The sequence below is a fragment of the Mugil cephalus genome, chromosome 14 (assembly GCF_022458985.1).
Source record: "Mugil cephalus isolate CIBA_MC_2020 chromosome 14, CIBA_Mcephalus_1.1, whole genome shotgun sequence".
Taxonomy (NCBI): Eukaryota; Metazoa; Chordata; class Actinopteri; order Mugiliformes; family Mugilidae; genus Mugil; species Mugil cephalus.
In genome coordinates this window covers 19,661,198-19,688,991 of record NC_061783.1, presented here as the reverse complement: position 1 = coordinate 19,688,991, position 27,794 = coordinate 19,661,198, and the positions used below count along the sequence as shown (strand labels likewise).

Sequence of the window (27,794 nt, the reverse complement as noted above, 5' to 3'; positions counted from 1 at the left end):
ATGACACCTAAAATACAACTAAATACTTGATCTTGAACCAGAGGAGTTTTCCTTTATTAAACTACTAAGTCAACAAGAAAGTCATCACATTTTTATTGACAAAAAAAATCAGATGTACACACAGAAGATCGTTTAATTTTCAACACCTCGTTAGATTTCAGACCTTTTTCTGGCCTCTTGAATCCACTTTAAGCTTGTTTCAGTCAATCACAACATGTATCTTTACAAGATAAACTGCTTTATACTGTACAAAGTATATACCACAACTTGTCTTAAAACCCATTTTTATTGCTTGACTTTGAGCACAGCATGAAACTCTGCTCTTTCTTTGATGCTTTCAGTGTTTTTATTGTTTGTTTTTTGTCTTATGTTCTTATTCTAGAGTCGAGTTCAAATCCACGTGGACTCATATGATTAGTTATACATCTATGCGTTAAATATGTATCAAGATTAAAAATATGAGTTTTATATGAGACTGTTAGTCCAACCTGACAACAATAACAGAGGAGGAGTTGGAGCCCTGTGATTGGTCAGTCAGAGACCAATCAGACGGCTCCAACACAGTAAATAGGAGGAAGTTGTTCAGGATGTTGGATGGTGATTTTGTTTCCTCTTTTTTTTTCTAATTAGACCTCATGACTGTGAATTTCCACAGATAAACAACACTAAGACTCTAAAATACAGGAAGTTGCAAATAGTGACTGCAGTATTTTTATAATTTTTTATCTCATAAAATAAAGTGACGGCATTGTTTTATTAGATTTTTTTTTTAATGTGTTTATTTAAATTACACTTTGTGTGCTGTTTCTCTCTAGAAGTGCTGAGGTGTTTGTGGATACACTGAAATACAATCATGTTGAAAACCACATGACCTGCACTCAGCACTCAGAGTTATCAAACCGCAGAGCTCTCGTTTGCCTTTTTATCTGATCCTTCTGGGACACTTACGAAAACTTTTCCACAAACACATTCATCCTCCTCCTCCTCCTCTGACGTCCACCAACACTGAGCCTGACACGTGAACCACAAACATCTCTCTCAGACCCTCGGCTGCTTCACCCTCTCCGCCATCCGCCTGGCGCTGTACAGAGACACCCCCATCCCCACTGTGGCCATCGTCATGGCGACGGGCTCCACCAGGCTGCTCTGCGGCTGCATCCGGACCTCACCTGACATCTGCCTCTGCGGACGGGACGGAAAACTGGTGCGTGAGGGCAGGTCTTTATTATCTTTATTAGATTGTAGATGCCTTTTCCACCATGGGAAACTTTGCACTTTGTGTTTCAAATCAGAAACAAAGTACAGAAGAAGGAACCAATTCACACATTAGCCTGAGAGTTTTAATTTCTCAAAGGCATTTGGGATCAGTGGGACCGAAGACCCATAAAAACTAAGCATCATTTTTGAATAGGAAGTAGTAGTTTTTTAAAAAACAAAACAAAACAAATAACAATGTCCTCATATGTGGACACTGGTATTATTTCATTATTTATATTGTAAAAAAGGCACCGATGTGTGAGAGAATATAAAATTGTTTATTTTAATACCTGAACATGGCTGAGCTAAGACTGAACAATGAAATCCCAACGTCCTCAAACGAGTACTTGCTAATTAGCGACGCTGTAGCTCGTTGCTAATGATGAAATTTGTTAAATATGTGAATCATATCAAACTACAAACGTTAATAAGCAAAAACACATAAGTTTTGACCTTTGCTACCACTAGATGGCAGACTAAACCGTCCACTAATGAGGACAACGGGTTTAAATGAAGCAGAATAAGCTCCAATAAAAACTTAAATTTCATGTCCACATATAAGGACACAGGGTCTCAGGAGGTTAAAGGCTCCTTTAGTGGATTATCCATCATGGTTTTCTCAGTCATCGACGTTAAGTCTATGACATAAGACAGTTTCCAGTTTGAGAGTGGACAAATTTAACAGACAAGTTAAAACAAATCATTCTTATATGGAGCTCGAAGGTTCTGGGTTCGAATCCATCGGCAAACTGGGGCCTTTCTCTGTGGAGTTTACATGTTCTCCCTGTGTCTGAGTGGGTTCTCTCCAGATACTTCGTCCAAAGACATGCTCGTTAGGTTAATTGGTGAATCTAAATTGGTGGTGGAGTGTGAATGGTTTTCTGTCTCTCTGTATTAACCCTGAGATAAACTGGAGACTTGTCCAGGTTTGGACCTCAGCTCCAGCAGTTACAGAAAATGAATGAATGAATAAATAAAAGTCTTTGCACTAAATCTTATCTTTATGCAGGAGGATTTAGAGCCAGACTATTATATTAAAACCATTTTCACTACAATACCCAGTCTGTACATGCAGCACAAGGTGGTGGAGTCTGAGTGGGTTACATAACAAACCCTCCTGAGATGAGGTGACATTAAATATTTACGTGCACGTTGCTCAGTGCAGTCCGCAGTGTCTTTAAATGGATTTATCTGTTTGTTTTTCTCTAGCTTCTCCTTCCGGAGATAGAGACTCCTAAATCAGACGTGGTTCGCGGTGTCGATGAGAGACGAGCTCACCTGGAGTAGACGGAAGTATCCCGGCGTCAGTCTCCCCAGCCTGATGATCATCTCTGCTGCTGGAGCGGCTCGGACGAGTCGACGGGATTCCTGCAACAGTTTTTCATTCACATGAGGATTTGTGTAAATTATGAACTTTCACGTAAACCGTGTCTCCTTGTGCTGGATCGCCTTGAAAAAAAAACGTTAGAGGATGAAAAAACATACAAAAAGGAAGGAAAAACTGAACATAAAGCAAATATTTATTGTGGTACTGTCTTAAAAATTAACTTTTCACTACCACAGGATGTAATGTTATCAATTAGAAATATTCTGGAGATGATCAGGGATAAATTAATCCAGGTTTGATTAAAATACAAAAACAAAAACAAGATTTTTAGCCAAAGAGTTTGATAAAAAAAAAAGTTCCCATGAAGCTTCTTTCTAAGTACGACCAGAGATTTGTTTCATTATAATCCACATTTTTTGTTGAGTTATGACGAGTTATATAACAGTAAAACTGTCCTTATGTGGAAGAGTTTAAGATTTTTCCACCTAACGCAAATATGAGACAACCAGAAGAAAAACAATTAGCACATGACTAGTGACATGAATGTTTATGTTAATACTAAAATGGATTTAAAATAGCACAGTTTAATGTAGTTCTAAGCAGATTTTTAGCCCTGAAGGAAAGAAAAACAGTTTAAAACCACATTAACGTACATTACAAACTATTTATTAAGTGATCATAAATAGTGAAGCTCACGTCTTCATCAAAGTTTGTAAATTAGTCTCACAGTTTGAAGTTTCCTCTGAAAGTTGGCGAATCCGAGCTCGTCCTCGTCTTCATGGACAGCTGCAGACGGACTGACAGCAGCTAGACTCCCGCATGTGTGCGTGTCCCCTCGCTCTTTTGTACAGTGTGAGCATCGCACTGTGGCGGACACACAAAGCTCCGGCCTGTCAGGGAGGATTTGGTCGACGAAACGTGGGAGAGCAGACAGAGGAGAAGAAGAAGCGGCGGCGGTGGTGGCGGTGGTGGTGGATCTGTGCAGCATGTTTCTCGCTTGAAGGAGCATGTGTGTTAATGCGCTGCAGTGACTTATGTAACCCGCAAAAGCACTAAGGAGAAAACACTTTTTAGACAACATAAATTCACCTGCAGGGCAGAAACGGAGGCTTTTAAGGAGAGGGTTAACCTTTAGTGGATTGTTTATAAAAGGCCTCCATGAAGCCTGAGTGGCTGTTATATAAGTTCATGGATACATATTTAATTAGTGCATTCGGAATTTTAATTAAAAAAAAAAAGAAGAAGGTTTTTTTATTGTTTACAAATCAAGTTATTGAATTAGATTCAACATTTAGATTTAATTCAAGCATTTATTATCCATAAACTAGAGACAAAGGCCAAAAACATACTGGATTACTGTGTAGACATGTAGCGGGTTTAGCATGAAGCTAATAAATGAACGTCCTATGAAGTGATGTTAACAGTGTGCGTCTGTGTGTGGCAGGAGGAGGTGGACGAGACAACAAGATGCTGATTGTGCACATGTGGTGACGGCACGTCTGCTGCAGATTCGCTTTAGTGGACACTTCAGTCTGCTCTAATGTGGACGTGCTGTACATTTAAATAATATAAAACACGGGAGTCAGTCTCTGACAGACACGGTGCTGAAGTACTCCGGGTCTTGTTTGCTCGGCTCCGCTTCGTCCTGACCTGCAGCCTTGATTACAGCTCTGCCCAGCGTCACCTTCACTCCTGCGGGACCCGGAGCGTCTGTGCTCTGCACCGCCAGGACGTGACCGATGAAGTTCTGACAAGACGGAAAAAAAGAACACAGCAGCTGAATTCAGGTTCTTATTCTGCGTAGCTCCTCGTTGTGAAAGTGTTTGTTAAGATCTGAACTAACTTGTGTTGTGCTGCTCCTACTCCACCCTTTCATGCACAGTGGTCAGCTATTCAAAAGCTGTTTTTTTTTTTTGTTTTTTTCTATACGTATGGGTTTTGGTGTTGTAAGTGCATATCAACCAACACAGTGGACGCTTGTGCATCACTCCCACTCCTACCATTGGTGTATGAAGTGCAATTTTTTAAATATTTATTTTTTTACGCAAAATCAAGATGGCCGACAGAGAGCCAGAGATAAAAAGTACCTCAGGAATTTTGTGTGAATACTTTAATAGCAGGGCACCACTGAAGGTAAAAATAAATAAATAATATGCTGGGATCAAGTAACATCTAAGAATTAATATAATTGTTTCTGGATATTTATTTTATAATAGGAAAAATTTGTAATTAATCATGCGAGTTGACAATTCTGTAACTTCATGAAAAATGTGTTCCTGAAAAAAAAAATTAAATTGCATAATTTTTTATACGGCTAAAGACGAATAAAAACACACCATGTCTTTGGCCTTGTCCCTGGTCAAGGCGTCTGTTCAGTTTCCTTCATGGTGGCCCTGCCAGATTTGATCTACTTTGGTTTTTGTGTCCCTTTTGGATTATCCTGTCATCACTGCAGCACCATTTGTTTTTGCTTCTTTGTCTGGGTAGGACTGTGTAGCTTTATTGCTCATGTGTGATGTGTTCGTGTTAGATCTTAGAGAACTTAAGGGGCAACTTGTTCAGCGCTGTGGTTAGGGTTAGAACCGCCAACCACCCGTTTAAAACAACGTCACTTTGTGTCGTACATGACGAGCTTGTTTTTTCATTTCCTGCTAAGAAGTCAGCTTTCAGTCCACCATTTTAGTTTCTCCTTCACAGATAGAGGTGCGTTGTTGCTTTGTTGCTCGTTAGCTCTTCCTAATTCCTTGTTGTTCAATCGTCCGCTGTGTCTTTACGCTGTAGCGCAGCTTGTAGACGTAACAAAAGTGTTAAATTTAACGCTTAAACTAAATTAAATAAACTAAAATTAGATTTTAAAACTGGATTAATGACGATTTCTCACTTTCAAAACTGACTCCAGTGCTGCTTTATGAGCCAGAACCACTCAAAGCTATGCTGCAAGTTTACAATCCTCTTAGTCATGCCACAAAATTAGGTTTCTACACATAAAACTACAGATTGGATAAACTTCTTCTGTTATTGAAGGTCCGGTGAAAGGATTGATGTTGAGACAAAGCTGTTCAGAAGATAATGTTAACTATTGTGTAATTATGAACCCAGATTACTGACAAACTTTGGTGCCTAAAATCAGTGACATGAGATGAAAGCTGTGTGTCGCTGTGAAAAACCTCTGCAGGCTGAACATCTTCATGCTTCGATTTCCGCTTGGTTGATTCCCTCTGTGCTTTTACTTCCTGTACACAACAAACAATAGTTACAGGTGTTAGACAAATATAGTGTAAGATAAATGTCGATAAACTTTCCGAAGGAGCGGCGGTTAAATCTAAAAGTATGAAACCTTTAGGATCTCGTAGTTTGACGTCTTGGAGACGTAACTGTCCCATGACTTTACTGTGAGCTCTCGTTGCTTCCAGTGAGACTTTATCTGCAACCAAGAGACACAAAAACATAGGAAAAGACGTTGATTTCACTCGCTCTGATGCACATGTGTAAACAGATCCGTGGGACGATACGTTTTCTCCTCTTTGAACTCTTTAAGCACCTCCTTGTACATGATCTTCTCCTCGCTGATGTCGTCCTTCTGCTGCTGCTCCAGGATGCTCCGTTGCTCTGCAGCGATCCTTTTCGCCGTGTCCGTTGCAGTCGTGCAGATGGAGCCCAGAGCCTCCTCGTCGGGGCTGATCGGCCTCACGCCATCCAGGCTCAGTTCCCTGCTGATCTCGTCCCACACCTCCCCGACCTACAGCACCATCGCCTCACAGTTTATACCGTCTCCGTTTCATCAGAGACCAAAGCTACATGTGCGAAAACCACAATTTCCCTCTGTCCTCCCGTTCATTCCTCTGTGTTGTCAAGTCCATTTAGAGATTCCTTCCTGATTCAGTTCGATGTCTAAAGGTTTTATGTGAAGGGAATCTGAGGCTTTTAGGAGTCTGAGTCATTTAACCTCCTGAGACCCTGCGTCCTCATATGAGGACGTTAAGTTTAAGGTTTTATTGCAGCTTATTCTGCTTCATTTAAACCCATTAAACCCAATGCTCAAGGTTTCTTCCTTTTAAAAGGTAGTTTTTCTTGCCACCGTCGCCGTCAGTTGTTCCTGCATTATTTGAAATATAAATAAAATTGAATTGCATAATTTGATATGACGTTCAAATTTAACAATTTTTTGCTAATTAGTAAGTATTCTTATGAGGACGTTGGGACTTCGTTGTTTGCAGTTCTGTCATTGCGCAGCCATGTTCAGGTATTATAACAAACAGTTTCATATTTTGTCACACATCAGTGCCTTCTTTATAATACAAATAATGAAATTATCCCAGTGTTCACATATGAGGACATTGTTTTTGTTTTTGTTTTCAAAAACTACTTCTTCCTGTTCAAGTCTTTGGTCCTACTGACTACTGATCCCAAATTCCTTGGAAAAAATTAAAAACACATACTAAATAAAAGCTCAGGTCTCAGGAGGTTAAACACTGAACTGCACCTACATCTAATAATCTACATTACAGTTAATAATTTATTCTGTATTCTGTCTGACGATTTTGCTAAATGCTTAATGAATCTCCATCTGCCGACATTTGCGAATTGGTCTAATCACCAATATGTATTTTGAAGCCAAAGTGAAAAAAAATAATAATAATAAACTTATTTCTATAGCATCTTATTTTGAAATCAACATTAGAAAGAGCTTAACAAAGAGATAAACGTCTGAAATTTATACAGAAAACACAAAAGTATTATTTTTATGTTTTTCATAAGTCTCATTTCAGTCCATTCATCTCTGCTGCCTCTATATACAGCACGACCATAGTAGAATAATACAGATGCTAAAACTTTACATTTCAGCCAACTTGTACTCATTTCCATTTCTAGAGCAGAAGCTCTTTTTTTTTTTTTTAATTTTTACCTTAAAGTCCAGATATCGCCTGACGACGCTCAGAGTCACATGATCTTCTGTCGACATTCCAGGAAGATCCTGAAAACCTGAGGACGCACATCGAACATCATCTCTAGTCTACACCGTTACAAGACACCGTGATAACATTTAGTCTGGCAATAAAAACATGTAATGTGCTGAAAATGACGTCAGAATGAGGCTGATTTAAGAAGCTACACATAGAAAAACAACAATAGCATTTAGATTTTGACGTCTTATTTAAATATACTACTGTACATTAAGTGTAAAGCTGGTTGAATTCTTCAGTGACAGTTTTACCAATTTTGCAGAAGACGCAGTAAATCTTTGAGCGCAGGTTCTCAGATATCTCCAGTACTGCTGCACTCGGCATGTTAGCAGGAAATGAAAGCTGGACGTCGTCCTGCTGGTGACCACTGAGCACGGGTCTCTGGGGATCTATAAGACGAAAACACATGACAATACTTTACACTATTTTCTACAAATGATCATCATCATATCGTGCTTGTATGATTAAATGTAGCACAATGCTTTTGTATAACATCAGACATGAGGTTGGATTGTGCCCTCACGCTCTGGCTCAAACTGGAAGCTGCACTCTGACCTGTAATTTCTCCGCGTTGGCCGCGGTCGACGCCAAGCTCCTCCTCTTCCTGCCTCCACAGCTGCAGCAGGAGTCCAGGAGCCGTCCCGCCGCCGCCGCCCTTCCAGCCCAGGACGTGAGAGATGGTGTTGGGATTATCACACAGCTCCAGCAGTGTGGCCAGGAGGACGCCGTGAACACACCTGGGGCTCGTCTGAGGCAGAGTTGGCCAAATGATTTATTTATATTTCACGCTCCGTGGGTGCAAATGAATATTACAAACTGAAAATGTTGCCACTTACGCCGAGCAAGTTAAGAAGAAGAACCACTCCCTCTTTAGCCAGAAAATAATCTTCTGTGGTGTAGCAGCCCACAACACAAGACCTGGTGGGACAGAGAGCACACTGACACTGATCACATGCTTACACCCACTTGCCAGTTCATTAGGCACATTAGTGAAATGACATGTATTCAAATATATCAGTCTTGCACTAAATCTTGTCTTTATGAAGGTTATTGTATTATATTTATTCCAGTTCAGGGGTCTATTCCTTATCCCTTAAATAAAAGATTTTGGATTCATGTTGATATGCTTTTAAAGAAATTTAAATTTGTGGGAGAAACTAACAAAATATATGAAAAATGTCTAATCAACCAAAGATTTTCCTGCAGTACCCCTGTGCACGGCTAGGTTAAAGAAAGAAAAATATTTTTAATTCAATCATACATCTCCTCAAAAATACAGTTGAACCTTTCTGATGCAGTTTAAGCATAAATTAAACATTATAACAGCCATGAAGGAAGAATTAGTGTATGACTGTTAAATTAGTGCATTTACTAGTGTAACTAATGAACTGGTGAGAGCGTGTAATGTCTGATCGTTTCCTAAACTGTTCACGAGGACATAAAACATGTACATAAACATGTGGAAGGTAAATACTCCTCCAGATTAGGTTAAAATTTCGAGAAAATGATCAACAAGTTAATCACTGTATGTGCTGATGCATTAAGATGAATAAAATGATCTTTAGCTGAACTGACCAGACACATTCCAGCGTGGAGAGGAAGAGCCTGTTGTGTCCCAGGCCGCTGTAGAACTTGTCGGTGCCTTTCCTCAGGAAGTGAACGGTCATCTCAACTCCCTCTGACCCAAACAGCTCCTGGGACACGGCAACACAGAACAGAACAAGACATTTCCACACCTTTCACTTTAAGAAAAACGGTAAACGGGGTCAGATCTAACCTTTCTGTGCATGTCGGGTTCGCACAGAGTCGAAAGGATCAGCTGAATGTCCGACTTTATCTCCAGAGTGAGAGCATCCTCCTCATCGGGACTCGCTTCCATCTGCATTAAAATCCCTGAGGAAATGCCACATTTAATTATTATAGTTCATTAAGAGTAATAGTAAAAGGTTCATGGAGAGCGTTGCTTTAACTGGAGTCACCCAGGAGCTGGTTAATGGTTCCTTGGTCACAGAGGTTCTGGTTTACGGCCTCGTCGCCCACAGACGTCACCGAGCTCAGCACCCTGACGCAGTGCTGCATCTGAGGCTTCGTACTGGCTCTGCCTCCCCCGTCAGGGACCCGGCCAAAGTAAGCATCTGGAACAGAGAGTAAAACATGTTCTGCCTTTACACTTTTACGTAAATAAATATGGAACATTTTAGAGCACTCATGAGTCTGTGAGCCCTGACCTTCCAGATACAACACAGACTCTAAATCATAGGTCTTCAAAAGTAGTTCATGGGCCAGAGCCCAAAATTTCACTATTCAGTATCAGTCGAAGGGACGAAGGCTACCTATATTTATGGATAGATATATGTCTGTAGATATTTTTTTGTACGATAGCCTTTCCAGGTGAGTAGCTAAATCATCAGCTCATGAAGTTAACCACCCCCTAAGGAAAACTGTGTGTTAGGCGCATGTGCATAACCTGTTTTACCCTCATAAATAGGACTTTTCTCAATGTTCAATAATATTGCGTTTGGTATCATTTTAAAGGGGACCTCTTAAGCTTCCATTTAAGCCCAGTTGTGAACCAGTCTGATAAATATGGAGGTCACTGCAGCTCATCAAACCATCAAAAGCATACATTTTTTCCACATTTTACGCCTAAACTATGTTCTTTCTTTTAATCCTGTAGGACATAGGAACATCAGAAACACAAAACACAAGTACCACAACATTCACCTGACTATAAGGTTTCAGAAAATATATAACATGCCCATATAATTTCATTGTGAGAATTCAAGATGGCGTCGGAGTCCATCTTTACCCATTTTCAATTTTTGATTTTGAAATGCAGATGGTCATGTAATACCTCTTTTTGTATGTTTACAAGGGTGGGAAGTTAAAAAGGGGGTTTAAAGGGGGTTAAAGGAAGTTTAAAGGGGGTCCGCGACCCCTAGGGGTCTGCAGAGGTACTGCAGGGGGGCTGGCAAAACCTTTGGTTGATTAGACATTTGTCATATTTTTTTTTTTTTAATTTTCCCCCACAAATTTAAATTTCTTTAAATACACATTAACATGAATCCAATATATTTTTAGTAAAGGGATAACAGATAGCTTAACATTGAATGCTCTAAATAGTTTTTCTCACGTGTGCCTATTTCCTGACCTTGCTCGACGCACCAGTCCAGCAGGAGCAGCAGACAGACATTTCCCTGATATGACATGTAGTCGTCCAACATGAGCGGCGCGACGGTGGCGAGCGTGGCCAGCGCCTGCAGCTGCAGCTCCGCCTGCTGGACGGAGGACCAGTGGCGTGAACCCGACTGGCGCTCGGACGAGGCGGCAGGCGGCTTCACGAGGGTCAGCAGAGCCAGCATCACTCGTTCCTCCCTGAAGAGCTGCGAGAAACACGACTCGGGTTTTTTGCTCAAGTCGCTGAGATACTTGCAAACGTCTAAAGCGTGTGACTGACCTGCAGGGCGGCTAAGTCCGCTGACATTAAAACCAACAGGTTCAACAGCAGCTTCTTCATTTTCAAATCTTCGTTGTTGTAGGCGAGCTTGAGGTTGCGAAGCAAAGGGCTGCGGCTTTTCACTGAAACACAAATGAATAAATGTTGTCATCGCGAAAAAGGTGCAGCTTGTGCGTGAATTTTGAAATGGTTGAAGTTCAAGCAAAGAGTGGCCTCACGCTCCGGATATGAGACGAAAACCAAAAGCTGTTTGGCAAATAAACTCTCCTGAAAAATATGAAACGTGCTGTCAGACACTGTGGCACATTTCACACATTTTCACAGAAACACACTGGGCAGTTATGTGACTAAATGTATTACGTCATCATTTATTTAACACACTCACAGTAAGCAGAGAGTTTGGATTCTCAGCGATGAGACTTGTGATCACGAGCAGATCATTTCTGAGCTGGAGGTCTGAATGTCGAGAGGCGTTCAACAGCTGATGGAAAAACGCTTCCTTCAAAGATCTAAGGCACAAATGTGACACAAAAGAAAAGACAGCACAGATGTATTCAAAGAGGTGATTTGTGTAGTTTGTCTGAAATCTGAGGGATTGTCTGAAATGACACATACAGGATGCAGTCCATGGTGCTGAGCTGAGCCGTGGCCTCCTCCTTGCCGCCTCTCTCCAGGAGGTTCCAGAGGATTTCAGAGGAGCAGAAAAGCAGCTGACCGGACGGGTCGTCCTCGTTCATGTGGAGACATATCGTCTCCGCTCCTCGCGCGCGCAGTATCGAAGCACAATTCATGTCTGCGGACGCGAAAGAGAAACGCAATCATGGAGATGCGATTAAACGAAACGACCGAGCGACCTGCTGACATTGACACAAGGACACTCAAAAAGCACCGCGTGTTGCTGATTGTTATTTGGTGGTACGTTGATTCGTGCTCTTGAGAGCCGGCTGCTTTGTCTAATGAAGGAGGCAATTTGCTTTCGACTGACGTGCCTGACAGATCTAATCTTCCCCTATACACGTTCACCGTTTCCAAATCATCAGTTACCGACCGGAGGAGCTGGAGAGGATCAGGAGAGTCTGCAGGAGCTGCAGCTTGACGTCCGGGTGGTTCTCCAGAGTGGCCATGGAGAGGACCAGGGTCTGAGGCAGGTCGCTGCGCTCCAGGAGCTGCAGCCTGTAGCCCGGAGAGGTCGGCTGGTGGTCTGTAGGAGCAGAGCAGAAACACTACACTAAACTGACAAACTCACTCCTGGATTTTAACAGGACTCGAGCAAAGTGAAACAGAGAGTGAATGAAAACATTAGGCACACCAGTTAAAATAAATCCATCCTAATATGATATAATCCTGCATTAAAATCTCCTTCATGACTGTTCAGTTTGTGTCAGGAAGGTGATGATTCAACTGATTGTTTTGGAGGATGTAGTTTATGAATTGAATTACTCTTATTTAGATTAGCCCACTGACTACAGTGGGGGTGTCGAAACAAAAGGAACGTGTAAATTTAATAGTACTACAAGCAACAGCAAAAGAAAACAACACAGCTGAATCAACATTATAATGAATTAATTATAATTAATTAATTACATCTCTTAAAAGGATATACTCTAGTATATTTATACATTTACATAGGAAAAAGACACCAACAATTAAAGGTGAAACCTTAAAACATAAAATAATAATAATATAAAATTAGGACAAATTCACTGGACAATAAAAAATACATTGAAGGAAACAGATTTTAAAATAAAAGGCTATGGATATATAACATATCTATACAGACGACAATGTCACGACTACAATGTGAGTGGAGTCAAGTGATTTTTCTTCAGGAACCATGAGTTTGGCATTTTTGTTTTCTTTTTATAGATCACCACAAATTCACACACTTAGGATCCTCCTCAGCATTAACTTTAATCACTTTGGTGATTTTCTACCTTCTCATTTGTCTAATTTTTGCTGCAAAACCAGTGTCATTCCCTTAGGTCGTAGTTGTATCTTTGCATCTTTCAGTATCTAGAATAAATCACCGCTCTGGGTAAATTGTGAAAAGCTGCAGCACGAAGCTTGAATGGCTCCATGTTTGGTTCCATATCTGTCAGACTGTCAGAGATAATGGACACATGAGGGATACTGGGAAAAAATAAATGTAAAAAGTAAAAAGTAAAATGAGAGAAAAACCACAAGCATGCCACCACGGAAGCCATGAAAGAGTCTCACTCAGTGAAAGTCTAGAAAATCGGCTGTTATAGTGGAAAGTCCGAGGCTGTGTCTTGGCGAGACAGTTCCTACCATGGAGCAGCTGCTTGGGAGCAACACAGCTGTAGAACGATTTGACGGATTCAACTATGAGCTGCTTCACTTCGGCGTCTGACACCCTCATCAGACACCCTGCACACGGAAACACAAAGAGTTTAAATCGTTGTCGGTTCATTTTTTTTAACTTTCAAACAGCAGACGACAAGAATTAAAAGCATTAACCATCAGGTAGTTAGATATATAACGGATTAACATACACAATCAGCCATAACAATATGATAATTATCAATAATACTGATTGTCTGGTTATCATGACACTGAAATAGGAAAAGTGGAAGAATTTAAGAGACTTTAACAGGGAAAAGTTGGTTGGTGTCAATGTATATAAACTATTATAAGCATAAAAAACAAACTGTGGACTCTTTATCCTTATAACAAAATTTAAATAATTACATTTCGAGTCTCCAAATAGAAATTAGTGGCAGCTTTTGATAATTCCCAGTTGCTCCTGTAAGTAAATGTGATTTGTGAAAAGCTAATGATGAAGTGTACCCATGTGAGAGAGAAACTCTATGACGTCCTGAGCGTAGTTCAGCTCGTCAGACACTTTCTCCTTCAGAAAGGGAAGCCTGGGATGAAACAGAGCGACGCTGAGTTCACCGGACGATCTCATGTGAAAACCCGTTCACTAAGCTTGAAACATTTGACTCTCTTACCTACAGATGTTTAGTGCTTCACACAGTATGGGCACATATTCTGGGTGATCTTCCACTTTCTCTGCACAGATGTTGAGTATTTTGCCAACGCCTGTCAGTTCCCGTAAAAGCTTCAAATGATTTAAGAAGTTTAAACATTCATGAAAAGTCAAATTAAAAACGGAGATGAATCCAAGAGAGGGAGGGGAGGCAATGAGTCGACGTGACCACTGAGGTTATTTCTGAACAGGGAACATGCTGACAGGTACAGTGATGCAGCGGTAAATTAGAGCCAAGGGAACAATGTTCAGGATCTATTTCCATCCCTGCACCAGAGAACAATAATGAGGGAAAAACCTGACCATCTGTTGCAGAGTGAAACACCCGAGAGACGTCTTGGTAAGAGACGTCTGCGTTATAGCAAACAACGAAAAGGATACAAAGCCGGCGTGGTTTCTCTTCAGGAGCTTCTTCAAGACAAAAAGGTGTTTCTCCTGCAAGTTGGCCTTTAATAAAGACAGAACAATCACACAGAGAACGACACAACTGAAAGCAGAAAAAAAAAGATTAAATATACTGAAGTGGAACTTACTGTCGAAGGATCTTCAAGAAGACGAATCACCTTACTGAGTTCAAGACTTTTAGCACTGGCCTGTTGGGGAATTATATCACACTTTGTGTTTTTACAATATTACTTTAGATCAACATCAGATTCAGATTCAGACAACTTTATTAATCCCACCAGGGGCAATTGATTTGGACGGCTTGCATACTATTACACAATATACATACCATAGGAACAGTTAAAATTAACAACAAAGCAAAATGGAGGGAACACAGTGGAAGCAATGGTCAATAAATTTAATAAATGGATAAAACTAAACTAAAACAACTAAAAAGCACCAGGATAAAACATCATTACTTAACCTGAATTTAAAACATATTTACTTGCCCAAAAATGAATTCAGTATATCTCAGAAACTACAGGGTTTATTTAAACATTCTTTTGTGTCATAATAAAGATAAAACTTTCAAGTTTAGTGATAGTGTAAATGAAGATGGGACACTGTACTCTTTTAGATGGACTGTCTCTTTGGGATGTGACGTAGGAGCCTAAACACTCAAGAAAAAACAACAATAAGACACACACCAAGACTGATGCTAGTATAGTCAGACATTGGCTAAATTTGGGGGATATTTAGTCGTGCTTCTTTACATTTAGTGTAGGAGGTTGTGCTGCATGTTTGGATCCAGCTACATGGTGCCACTAGTGTTTGTTGCCAGATGAAATAATCCTTCAGGGTACATTTCCCCCCACAAATCAATTCACCGCACCATGAGTCAGGAGAGCGGTTGTTATAGACATGATGGTGTCCCCCCCCCCAATAAGACAACTGTCTTTCTGTCTTTGCCCGTTTTTACTCTTTGGTATTGTGCCGAAAAGTGTGGTGATTTCCTCAAATGTGTCGGTGAATGAGATAAAAGAGTGCGTCACACAGAAACAGATATATCTCTGCCATCATGCAAATATAAAATTCCCCAGTGTCAGAGTCAAAGAAAGAGCTCTTTGTCCACACATTTAATGAAAGCAGTGATCAGTGTATGTTTTTTTTGTTTGTCACACCCTTTATCCTGCTGGTGACAGAAAATGTCAATTTCAAAGTGACAATCTGTCAGTTAAGCATTAAAAACAGCTTGTGCATGGCGAGCCTCTATGAAGTTGTGACATCGGATCTGCAACCCTGGTTATAGAACCAATAAACTCAAGTTTCAGGTGTGCATCACATACAGATGTTCCTAATAAAAACACCAGTCATTACAAACTGAAGAAGCTGCTTGGATAAGTGGTGAAAAATCTTTAAGAAAACTCAAATAACTTAATCTGCCTTTGTGTTAGCTTTGTCTATACTGTGACCTGAATGAGAATCTTCACAAACATGTGGATTAATAAACTCCCGATTATTAAAAAATACACAGTGGACCACGAGTGTTGCCTTTAACTACACATTTAGTTCTACGTACACAGCAGACTAGTTGAGACCACTTAACTACACTATCTCCTATTCCCTAATTACTCTCACGATGCCTATAAAACCGTTGTTAAATGAATTACAAGTTAGATACACTGCAATTCAAGAGAATAACAACAATAAATAGCATCTCCAGCAGGTGCTGGATATACCTTTTACACCATTAACAAACGTCAGTCACTGTATTATATTAAGTTGTTGATGGTTTAGTTTAGTGAAGCCTTGGCTTATGCGCATGTAATCAATTCACAAACTGTTTCCATTAACTCTGTGTTATATTAAAATGATTAAACAATCATAAATCACTTTACCTCCTGAATGTGTTGACTCCTTTGTGATGATTTCAGGCTGATTGCGGGAATGTCCGGTTTTCTCCTGTGTACAACTTTTCCAGAATCCATTTGTGAATTTAGAGTTTTTTTCTTCGCTTTTGCCGCAGAGATAAAATAAAGTTAAAAAACAACAACAAACAAACACGAAATCTTTTGTTTTCTTGATTTAACTAACGAGTCCGCGTGTAAATGTTACCATTAGCTTCATTTTAGCATTCACTGGAGTTTGGGGGAATATGTACATAAAAACGAGCTAATTGTTTTTATAAAAGTCATCATAAATATGAATAAAACGCTCCATATGTCTCGTCTTTCCTGCGCTTCTGTTGCCAGAATACTACCGTCGCCATGGTGACGGCACAGCGCACTACGGCGAGCAGGGGAGGTCAAAAATGATCGAGAAGCTCGTTTGATATTGCGAAGAAGAACTATGGGCGATTCCATGGTCAGAGCTTTAGGGGTGCTTTCATGTCAAACTACTGTGTCACAAATCCATAATTTTATTTAAAAAATAAAGAAAAGAAAGATGCATTTAAATGAGAAGATGAGGTAGGAACAATACATCCGAAACATACTTAAAGATATGAAGGTCATTAAAGATTGGCAGCCTTGCCTGAGATACAACATCATTTTATCATTTGTCTCTTCTTTTGGACTGAACGTAGCCTGCAGACTATTAGCACTGCTTTATTCCTCCTAGGTTAGACATTTGATCCAGATAATCTAAGTAAATGTAATTTAAAATAACCCTTTTAGATAAACCAGCTGTGCCTAATTTGGTTTCAGAAATGTTGAGTGCAGAATTAGACTTAGACTTAATTAGGACAAACTTACAGTATCTCCTTTGCATCCTTATTAGCACTTATTAGAATAATTTTGTTGGAGTGAGTCACCATTTGCCCCCAAAGCTTCCCCGTGGTTTAAGGACCTCATGCTGTACTTAGACCTGGAGCAAATTAAGTGCAATCTGAGGGGGACACTTGAAAAATTTGATTCTGTCAAGTCAAGTTAACATTACTGTCAATTCTGACATGTGCAACACAATACAGGACTGAAATTACATTGCCTACGGTGCTGCAGCTAAACAAAAAATGTAAACAAAGTGTGCAAACATTGAGAATATTTAAATTATTTTTTTTTAAATCCTGTATATACAAAGTAGACTAAAGAGAACATGACATAGTGCATGACAATATACAGTATACATAATTTCAATCTAGAGACAATGCCACTTCTCTGCACGTTATCTTCTGTGTACTTATTTATTTGTTTATCTACTTACGGTAAGAAGAAATGATGTGCATTAACAACATTATGTAGGGTCAGGAAGGAGGTAGTAAGTGGTTGTTGTTGTTGCTTTTGGGAAAAGAGAACATTTTGGATGTGAAATGCATAAAAACATTTGGGAAACATAATACAAAAAAAAAGATCCAGGAGGACACGCCCATTTCCTCTTCAAACCCGGAAGTGGTATTCGGATAGCAACGGCGCATTGATTTCCCTTCCCCTACAACAATAAAAGGAATTCGGCAAATTTAAAGACGCGTCTCAGAAACCAGACCTTCAATCTTAATAAGAAAAAATAAATAAATAAATAAATAAATAAATCTCGTGGTTTTAAAGAGGCATCGCGGGCTGTCATGCTGTCGGACGCAGGTCAGTGTTCACGCCGCTCTGCTGCTGCTTTATGCTAAAGTGACAGGCTGACATTGTTTTGCTGGTTTAAAGAGCTCGTAACGTGTGCACGTATCTCACCTTATGCTATTTCTACTCACTAATATCAGCTTGCAATTAGCTGCGCGCACTGTCTCTGTTTGAACGCCACGTTTTGTCTCTTGAAAAGGCTCTTTTGGACGCAATAAAGGCCTAATTTTAACTGAGCTAAGCGGATCTGCGCGTTGTTTTGAGATGTTTGGTTGTTTTGCAATGTTCAGACTATTCCGGGAATGCGTCTGGTGCTCGGAGAGCCAAGAAGAGGAGCTCCGGGGAGTCTCCCGGGGACGGTCAGACCCTGCGCTCCTCTGGGAGGCAGATCAACGTCCGGGTGAAGCGCACCAACAACCCTCCACCTGGACAGGTAACCTGCAGCAGGATGTCTGCTTTGCCTCCACCTGTTTATTCTGCATCTATAACACGGCCCATCTAACATATGGAACACACACAAAAGAGAACAACACGTTGCCCTTACAGGACAATGTGCAGATGTTCATGTGAGGAAAGACTTGTTCATGCCTTTTTTTAATCATTGCACCTAAAAGAGAAAAGTAATAATAGGAATTTGCAATTGGGAGCATTTTAAGAACAGGTTCACACTGCAGGAGGAGTATCTATTTAAAAAAAAACAACATCCATGACCAAGACAGGCACTGAGCTGGACGCTTTATTGTTGGAATATTAGTGCAAAATAATATTAAACCTCAGACAAATAATACATGGCATCTTTTACTGCACTTCTATTGAACAACATATACGCAGATGCAGATATTGAAGTATATCGGCCTGAATATCGACCTCATACATACAGTATGTCTTGTCCCTATATATATACGCCACGAAACGTCCCCAAGCGCGAAGTCTGTCTGTGATGAACTTTGCGTATGCGTTGTCCGTCTGACTTGTGGATACTGATCTACTCTGATACCTGGTTGGTGTGTTCTCAATTGGTGACTACACTCTGCTCTCCTCTGGACTGCAGAGCAAAAGAAAAGCCACAGACACAGAGGAGGAAGATGACCAGTCTGAGAAGAAGTACAGAAAGTGTGAAAAGGCCGGGTGTTCGGCCATGTACCCCGTTTGCTTTGCAAGTGCATCTGAAAGGTAAATGTAACAGAAATGACATCGTAGATGAAATCACTCGATTTTCAAATGTTTTTTCTTTATTTTTTTTCTTCCCTCTCTCGTGACAGGTGCGCTAAAAACGGATACACGTCTCGCTGGTATCACCTGTCGTGTGGAGAGCATTTCTGCAACGAGTGTTTCGATCACTACTACAGGAGGTAAGAGAGATGTCGAGAGAAGGGCTGATTGTTGCGCTTTATTTAACACTTCTGGTAGCCTTCCACATGCTTCTTACAATAAGCTGCAGGAGTCGTGGTGCAACACTGCAAATGTTCCCAGATTATCTTATCTTAAACTAAATGTTAAAGTTTAGGAAAGGGCCTCGTGCTGCAGATTCAGTCGGAGGGAAGTGGGGCAGCGTTATATGAACTATTCAGGAGGGAATGTTTGTGAGTCCCGTCCTTGATTTCGGCCTCCTGTAGCGTCTCCCCGCCAGCAGGAGTGTGCAGAGGTTGTGTTGTGGTTGTGTGCCGACCTTGGGAATGCTGTGGGCTGTCCTGATAACTCTGGCTGTGTAAATGTACCGCAGTGATGGGAAGGCTGCCGGATAAATGAACAACGAGCTGAAATGAGGGACTTATTTCAGCTCTTTTTTTTTTTCTTCACGTCAGTCACAAAGACGGCTACGAGACCTTCGCGTCCTGGAAGAAGACCTGGACTAGTAACGGGAAGAGCGAACCAAGTCTTAAAGCTTTCATGGCAGATCAGCAGCTGCCGTTCTGGGTATGTTCTGTCGTGAGTTTGAATTGGCACATGCATGCATGTATAAGATGCAGCCATGTTCATTTTCACGATGTTTCTTTTTAGGTTCAGTGCACCAAACCGGACTGCAGGAAGTGGCGCCAGCTGACCAAGGAGATCCAGCTCACTGCCTCCCTAGCGGCAACGTACCGCTGCGGAATGAAGTTTAACAACATTAAGGTAAACAGGAAACAGAAAAACCAGCCACAAAAAGTTTTGATTCTCCTTTTTTGTGACGGGAATCTTCTTTGTCGCTTCCAGACCGAGGGACCCGAGCAGTGCTCCCAACCAGAGGACCTGGTAAGATGGCGTTGTGGGATGTGACCTCGTTTAGGTTCCGAGTTCACCATTATCTCCCGAGTGACTCGCGGTCTGCATCCGGCGCGCGTCGAAAGAAAACACTGGTGATTTATCTCTTAACCCTGTTGCCGTTTCGTCCTCTCAGAGAGTGGCCGAGGTGTCCGACAGCTGGTGGCATTCGATGCTGATTCTGCCGCCGCTGTTCAAAGAGAGCCCGGCCAGCCCCTTCCTCGCCGCCTACTACCCCGACTGCGTGGGGATGAGTCCGTCGGGGTCTCCCACCAACATGTCTCTGAATGAGCTGAGGGCAGATCACTGCAGAGCTGTGCCGCCACAGAGTAAGACTCTACCTTCTGTATGTGTGCTACATTAAACTCGGCCTATTACGCATTAAATATTAAGCTAGCGCCTTAAAAGAAAAGAGCATGCTATTGAAAGCCAAGGAATAAAGATGGGCGTACATGATTAAATGCAGAGATGTGACTCTAAAGTGGGAGCAGAGATGTTTGGTCCGGATCTCATTTACAAACACTACCTTAACCCTGATCCTGATCTCTGCGCCTCAGTCCCAGGCCTGTGTCCGTACTTCCAGCCCTTCTACCAGCCCAATGAATGCGGCAAAGCTCTGTGCGTGCGACCAGATATGATGGAGCTGGATGAGCTTTACGAGTTCCCAGAGTTTTCCCGTGACCCCACCATGTACCTGGCTCTCCGCAACCTCATCCTGGCCTCCTGGCACCGGAACTGTAAGGTACGGAGCAGGAACCAGGTTCTATAACACCTCCTCCTCCTCCTCCTTGAGGAAATAAACAATGATTTCCCCCCTTGTTTTTCTAAAGGAGGTGCTGACCCCCGAGAAATGTGCTCTGAACATCGTGGTTCGGGGGCTGGTGCGCGTGCGCTGCGTGCAGGAGATGGACCGCGTGCTCCACTTCATGACCAGGAAGGGCCTCATCAACACGGGCGTTCTGGCAGTGAAACGACCCCTGCTCCCCGAGAGGCACTGCACCGTGAGTGTTGTCATGATTCCGCGTGCGGCTGGAGGATAAAAGATTTTTTATCACGTGTTTCGGATCCGTGTTTACATCAGCTCCTACACTTTTTGTGCAGAAGAACGTCGTCGTCATCGGCGCCGGGGCTTCGGGACTCGCTGCCGCTCGGCAACTCCAGAACTTTGGCACCAAGGTAAAACGTTTCCACCGTATTGGTAGCGCGCCTCGTTACGTTAAGGGTCACGTTTGACCCCGTTTCGTCTGGTTTACAGGTGGTGGTGCTGGAGGCGCGGGAGAGGATCGGCGGCCGGGTTTGGGACGACACCTCTCTGGGCGTCACTGTGGGTCGAGGAGCTCAGATCGTCAACGGTTGTGTCAACAACCCCATCGCCCTGATGTGTGAGCAGGTAAGTGCTCAGGCGATGCAGAACAACTTCACCTGATGCCGAGACGCACCCAAGAAACAGAAACGCACTCTACAGGACGATGGGAATGGGAGCTTCTGCAATGTCACTGGAAAGAAAAATATTTGATTTCCGTTTTAGAAAGGTGTTAAATCAGAGAGAGATGGTTAGTGTGATGAATGAGTGGGAAGTTTAGGGTGTATTTTGGTTTATATATTGATTCCATGATTTTTATTTTTATTTTATTTGGTCTGTGCTTTCATTTCAGAGTAAAAAATAGACATTAAACTACACACATTTCAATAAAAATGTTCTAAAACTAGTGTATATATAAATCTAAGTCGATAAGGTGCATTATTATTATTATTATCGCGTACGTCTCGTGCCATCAAGAGAACTGATCTATCCAGTCCTGTTGCTTGACATTTTAGTGAAAACAGCATCACATCTCACGTTTTCTTTTTTTTGTTTGTTTTACCAGTATAAAAAACGATTTTTTTATATAACTTTTATTTATTTTTACATTTTATGTCCTCTCTTTTTCATACATGGACCTTTGCACCTTTTTATTTGTCCCATTAATATATTTTTATTGTGTTGCTGTATCTTATTTGTCACAGATTTCTCTGTCTGGGTCAACGATGGGCAGGAAAAACTAAATATACACTGTAGAGATAATATTCATGATGTTTCTCCTTAAACGTGATCTAATTTAATCTGATAAATAACCGCACTAGCTGCTGGTGCCTTTCACGTGGCATCTGACATGTGCGTTTCTGTTTTCCCTCCTCTGCTGCAGATGGGCATCAAGATGCATAAGCTGGGAGACAGGTGTGACCTCTTTCAGGAGGGGGGGCAGGCCACTGACCCGGCCATCGACAAACGCATGGACTTCCACTTTAACGCCATCCTGGACGTGGTCTCGGAATGGAGGAAGGACAAGTCGCAGAACCAGGACACTCCACTGGGAGGTGCTAGACCCTCATCACAATATAATGGTTTATGTTTGTCTTGTCGCTGGATGATGAGCTCCACACACACCGTAATATGTCGATAAAAACGAATGTTTATCTTCTGTTCGCTGCTTTTTTGTGTCACCACAGAAAAGGTCCAGGAGGTGAAGAAGAACTTCCTCCAGGAGTCTGGGATCCAGTTCAGCGAGCTGGAGGAGAAAGTTCTTCAGTTTCATCTCAGCAATCTGGAGTACGCCTGTGGAAGCACGTTAGACCAGGTGGGAAAAAACTGGAAATGTGATTTATCACACGTGCCTTTTAATATTTAAATGAACTGTGCTGGTTAACGTTGTTATGTATTTGTGTTTGTGCAGGTTTCGGCCAGATCTTGGGACCACAACGAGTTTTTTGCCCAGTTCTCAGGAGATCACACTTTACTCACTAAGGGCTACTCTGTTTTACTCCACAAACTGGCAGAGGGCCTCGACATCCGCACACAGTGTCCGGTTTGTTACTCTACGTTCATAACCTCATATTTATGGAGTTATATACTAGATAGTTAAATGTTTTAATTTTTTTTTTTTTTGTATATGTCAGATTCAGGCCATCGACTACTCAGGTGACGTTGTCAAAGTTACTTCCTCTAATGGGTCACAGTGGACGGCGCAGAAGGTAAAAACGTGTTTAGACCTAATGAAGAACATTGATTGTGTTTTTTGGCGCCGTGTTGGTTAATTTAACACCAGATTTCTTCCTCAGGTCCTTGTCACAATCCCACTGACTTTGCTTCAGAGGAACTCGATTCAGTTCAACCCTCCACTTTCTGAGAGAAAACTGAAAGCGATTCACAGTCTGGGAGCTGGCATCATTGAAAAGGTAAGAAAACGTCTCACTACACTACATTTCTGATACAAATAAATAAATAAATTACAAAAAAAGTCAATTAACTTAGATATATGGCAAACAAAAAAGAAGGTCCAACATTTAAAAAGCCTTTTATTAAAAGTGGCTAATGCATTCTTCCTTATTTGACATAATTTATCACCAACAAGCACCTTAAAATTTTATTTTTTTTACTTATCCACTAAAAGAATCCTTTTTCTGTTTTTTCTAATTAAATATATTCAGAGTCTGTCCAGTCTGAGCTGCTGGAGCTTTTAACTCCACGTTACAACTCATACTTAAACATTAAGCCACATGACATTGGTACAAGTGAAATAAATCAAATGAATCAATAAAAAAAATCTTTCCAGGATTGTTCTCATTTAGACTCGTCTTAGTGGAGGACTTTTATTTTTGTCTTCATGGTGAAACTGTGGCAGTAATACTGACTAACCTGTGACTGGACCTTCCAGACGAAGACGCTTTCACCTATTTTACAATATATATTTTTAATTAATTGACATTTAGAACAGATTTAAATCTCAGACTTTATATTTTTGCCATAAAAACAATAAAATCAATAAAAAGGGGAAAACACCCTACAAGTAAAGGATGAAATCTTTGCATTTATTCAGAATATTTTGTTTTGAAGCAAACATTTACAAGCTAGTTTTTTTTTTTTTAATATCTATAATTTGGTTTTGCAGATTGCTCTTCAGTTCCCGTACAGATTCTGGGACAACAAGATCCAAGGGGCCGACTACTTCGGTCACATCCCGCCGGGGCCTGAAAAGAGGGGCATGTTCGGAGTCTTCTACGACCTGGACCCACAGGTTTGTGTTTTACTCCGTTTATCCACATAAACACACGATACTCTAAACTTTCCAGAACATTAGGCACGTTAGAGAAAACAAATACCCTCCAGGCGCTGTTATATTAGAATACGTTGTGTACCTAATAAAATGGCAAGTGAGGGAACAGTGTATTTACTGTTCGACTTAAACTCATAATCAAACAACCTTCTGTGAGAAGTGACTTTGAGCTACAGGACAGAAAAATCATCTGAATTTCATCAGCTGGGAAACCAAACCGTGAGTGTGAAACGATGGAGAAGAACAAACACCATTGTGCAGTTTTTGTGTGTGTGTGTTTGTTTGTAAGGGGAAACAAGCTGTGCTGATGTCAGTCATCGCCGGTGACGCTGTACCTGCCGTCCGGGACATGGAGGACAAGGAGGTGGTGGATGAGTGCATGAAGGTCCTGCGTGAACTTTTCAAAGAGCAGGTGATTTTTTATTTTTTATTTTTTTAACCAGAAAAGAAAAGTTACTGACAGAGAAACAACAGGAAAACATAGATATGTCACGAGTCACTTGATGATTAAAGGAAGAAAAGAAATAAACCACTTAAAAAACATTCAACATTTTTCAGGCCAAGGATTTCTGGCCTAGCTCCTAAAACCATGACCACCTATGTCCAATCAAATTTATTAGAGGTTTCTGCAGGAGAACGGTGTAACTGGAGGCAATAATCAAAGCTGACACGTTTTTCCAGGACGTCCCGGAGCCGGCGCATTTCTTTGTGACACACTGGAGCAAAGACACGTGGTCCCAGATGTCCTACAGCTTTGTGAAGACCGGGGGCAGCGGTGAGGCCTACGACATCCTCGCTGAAGACGTGCAGGGAAAAGTGTTCTTTGCTGGCGAGGTAACACGTCTTTTTCCAGATGAGCGCGAAAACACTTTTAAATGATAACATCATCCGTCACCATTTCCCCGTTTTACGCCACTAAAACTTGGCTTCCAACAGGTGCGAATCTTCTCCTTCTTTACCAGTAGCTGTGACTTTTAACGGATGATTCAGCTCAACGTGGTTCCCAGTAATGTGTCTGTTGTGGCTCCAACTTTACTCTCTCCACATTCAGGGAACTTAGGCTTTTAGCTTCATGTGATTTTAATGGTTCGAGTCTGACTGGAAGTAGACACACACAATGTCTCCAAATGGCGCATCGATCCGTGCACCTATGGACCATTAAGGGCGTGGTTACAAGTTTTTAGTTTCATGTTTGGCCATTTTCCCGACTCTTTGTTTTCCCAAATCTCCACAACAGAGGTGGAGGGTGCAAAGTTAATGTCATCCATAATTAAATAGAAATATAAAACTAATACTCAGGTCTTGTTTAGTAACTCGATGCTGTAAGATTTTTTGGTGCAGTAGCTCTTCCACATCCATTTAACGCATATTTAAGGACCTGATTGGATAAACGTGATCTCACTTTTGATGTTAAATGTTGTTCATTCCAAAAATCTGAATTAATTTCTGCATTTCTGTAGAATAATCCCGCAGATTTACAGCTCGGAGGTTAAAAACTAATAAAATTAAATGTTATCAAAATGAATGAAATGAAAAAAACGACAACAATTATGGTTTCATTTATTGTGACATAAAGGCTCCCGGGTAAAGCTAAAGCTAAATATGTCCCCGAAAATTAAATAAATACCAGAAGTTTTAAAAAATAGCGTGATATACATTTTTAGTCATACCACCCAGCGCTGCGTCTAATGGATTTGTGGTTATGTACTTGTGATGCCAGGCCACCAACAGACACTTCCCTCAGACGGTGACAGGAGCCTACCTCAGCGGGGTCAGAGAGGCCAGCAAGATGGCCGCCATGTAGCCTCCCACAGCGCTCACAAACCACCAGCACGGACTCACGGGTTGTTGCACCAGGCGACTCGGCTGTGGACCCGCTCCTCGGACTGTGTGACCTGACGCTCTGCTGTACTGTGATGTGTCGGATCGTCCGGATTAGCCTGTTCCCAGTAAGCGGGCGGAAATAGGGCTCTAGGTGCTGGTTCTACATATTTAACACAGGAAAGTGCTTTTTTTTTTTTTTTTTTTAAACTTCTGTCGAAACACATCAGGTAAAATGCTGTGGTGCAAAAAAAACACACACAACGACACGGCATGAAGAACACCTCTCTGAGCGTCCGCGCTGGGCCGGAGCAGAGGGTGATATCTGAGTTTAATGATGTTTGTACTGAATGAGACACTGGTACGCTCTCCGTCACGTGATATACGATCATGATCTCTAAAATAACTCTGTTGAGTGTTACCTACCGATGTTGCATTCAGCTGTTTTTAATTTCAGTTATTTGTGATTCATGTCTTGCTACAAACGGTGACGTCGAGCGGACGTACGGTTAGATCTTTAGTAGGAGTACCTCTGCGATAGCACTTTTGATTTAAAACAGTAAGAAAAGAAATTAATAAATCACTTGTGTTAGTAGTTGAGTCGATCAGAAGACGCCAGGTTGTTCCTTTACTTTCTCAGGGATGTGATCAGGACGACACCAGCTAGTGAAAAATAATTAAAGAAAATAATTTTTGCAGATGGAGGTTAAATGAAGACCAACACCGCCCCCAACAAAAACACTTTGTTTCTCATACTAACTCCTGATCAATGAAGTACCTGAGGTGTGAGGTTGGGGAACAGCACAACAATCCCCTCACTTTCTTTCTTTGATTAATGTTGACTAATGTTCCTTCATGTGTAGATTCATATCTTTGTCTGGATCAATGCATCTATATGATCATGTCCTACATGTCTGACATTACAGCGCTTGAGTATTTATCTTATAGTATGTGTGTAATAAAAAGAGCTACCGACTGCCTCAATGATCAGTTTCACTCGTTTTTTTTCCCCTCGTTAACCCACACTCAGTCACTCGGGTTTTTTAAATCGGTGTATACTAACGAAGCGACAGGGCCAGATAATATGTCTTCTTTTCTTTGTTGCAGAGGAGCAGAGGTTGCACAGGTTCAAAATCTTTTATAACCGGGTACTCTGGTTTCCTCCCACCTCCACCTCAACTATATGCTCGTTAGGCTAATTGGTGACTCTAAATTGAGCCTAGGTTTGAGTGTGAATGGTTGTTTGTCCAGGTGTGATAGACTGGACACCTGTCCAGGGCGTACCCCGCCTCTCGCCCAATAACAGCTGGGATAGGATCCAGCAACCCCCACGACCCTAGTGAGGACATGTGGTAGTAGAAGACGAGATGTAATCGTGTGTTTCTTTTTACTAATTCTAGATGCATGTATGGAATGTGTTAAATGACTTATCATCATAAAATGATAATGTTTACCAGTGAATTGCTCTGCAAATATTTTGTTTATTAGTAAAGACTTAGACTTGACAGACTATTCATCCACAAAATGGAAACTGTAGGTTAGTTGCACAGAAAAAAAACACAAAAGCACAAGTAGAAAGAAAAAAAAGATTTAAAAAATAAAATACTAAAAAAGAAAAGCATTTGAACGTAGCGTTTGCTGGTTTCTTCTATGATAAACATCTATTTATCTAT

At 41.2% G+C, this 27,794-nt stretch overlaps 2 protein-coding genes across 4 annotated transcripts; one reads left to right on the top strand and one right to left on the bottom strand.

Moving 5' to 3' along the window:
• Nucleotides 1-77: 77 nt before the first annotated feature.
• Nucleotides 78-16,726, bottom strand: LOC125019483 (cilia- and flagella-associated protein 69-like). Of its 2 annotated transcripts, XM_047604285.1 has the most exons (26): nt 16,515-16,726; nt 16,298-16,413; nt 14,549-14,608; nt 14,397-14,462; nt 13,978-14,087; nt 13,814-13,890; nt 13,295-13,393; nt 12,054-12,206; nt 11,621-11,798; nt 11,391-11,514; nt 11,224-11,272; nt 11,006-11,127; nt 10,700-10,931; nt 9,528-9,683; nt 9,326-9,441; nt 9,124-9,242; nt 8,385-8,466; nt 8,104-8,296; nt 7,800-7,937; nt 7,491-7,567; nt 6,126-6,323; nt 5,922-6,008; nt 5,752-5,817; nt 3,312-4,331; nt 2,536-2,625; nt 78-1,182 (listed from the first exon to the last, which is right to left on the bottom strand). In XM_047604285.1, the coding sequence occupies exons 2-24, from the start codon at nt 16,385-16,387 to the stop codon at nt 4,167-4,169; spliced, it is 2,757 nt and encodes a 918-aa protein (XP_047460241.1). In that variant the 5' UTR covers nt 16,388-16,413; nt 16,515-16,726; the 3' UTR covers nt 78-1,182; nt 2,536-2,625; nt 3,312-4,166. The 2 variants fall into 2 exon arrangements, with proteins under 2 accessions (XP_047460241.1, XP_047460240.1); XM_047604284.1 differs by having other exon boundaries at nt 16,298-16,726.
• A 1,055-nt stretch (nt 16,727-17,781) lies between these two features.
• On the top strand, nt 17,782-27,105 carry LOC125019485 (lysine-specific histone demethylase 1B). 2 transcript variants are annotated; one of them, XM_047604289.1, is made up of 21 exons: nt 17,782-17,974; nt 18,253-18,395; nt 19,014-19,135; nt 19,225-19,314; nt 19,768-19,879; nt 19,964-20,077; nt 20,159-20,197; nt 20,343-20,535; nt 20,764-20,948; nt 21,037-21,207; nt 21,311-21,382; nt 21,462-21,596; nt 22,393-22,564; nt 22,697-22,824; nt 22,921-23,052; nt 23,144-23,218; nt 23,306-23,422; nt 24,136-24,261; nt 24,590-24,712; nt 24,982-25,134; nt 26,021-27,105. In XM_047604289.1, the coding sequence occupies exons 1-21, from the start codon at nt 17,959-17,961 to the stop codon at nt 26,102-26,104; spliced, it is 2,502 nt and encodes an 833-aa protein (XP_047460245.1). In that variant the 5' UTR covers nt 17,782-17,958; the 3' UTR covers nt 26,105-27,105. The 2 variants fall into 2 exon arrangements, with proteins under 2 accessions (XP_047460245.1, XP_047460244.1); XM_047604288.1 differs by having other exon boundaries at nt 21,308-21,382.
• The last annotated feature ends 689 nt before the right edge of the window (nt 27,106-27,794 follow it).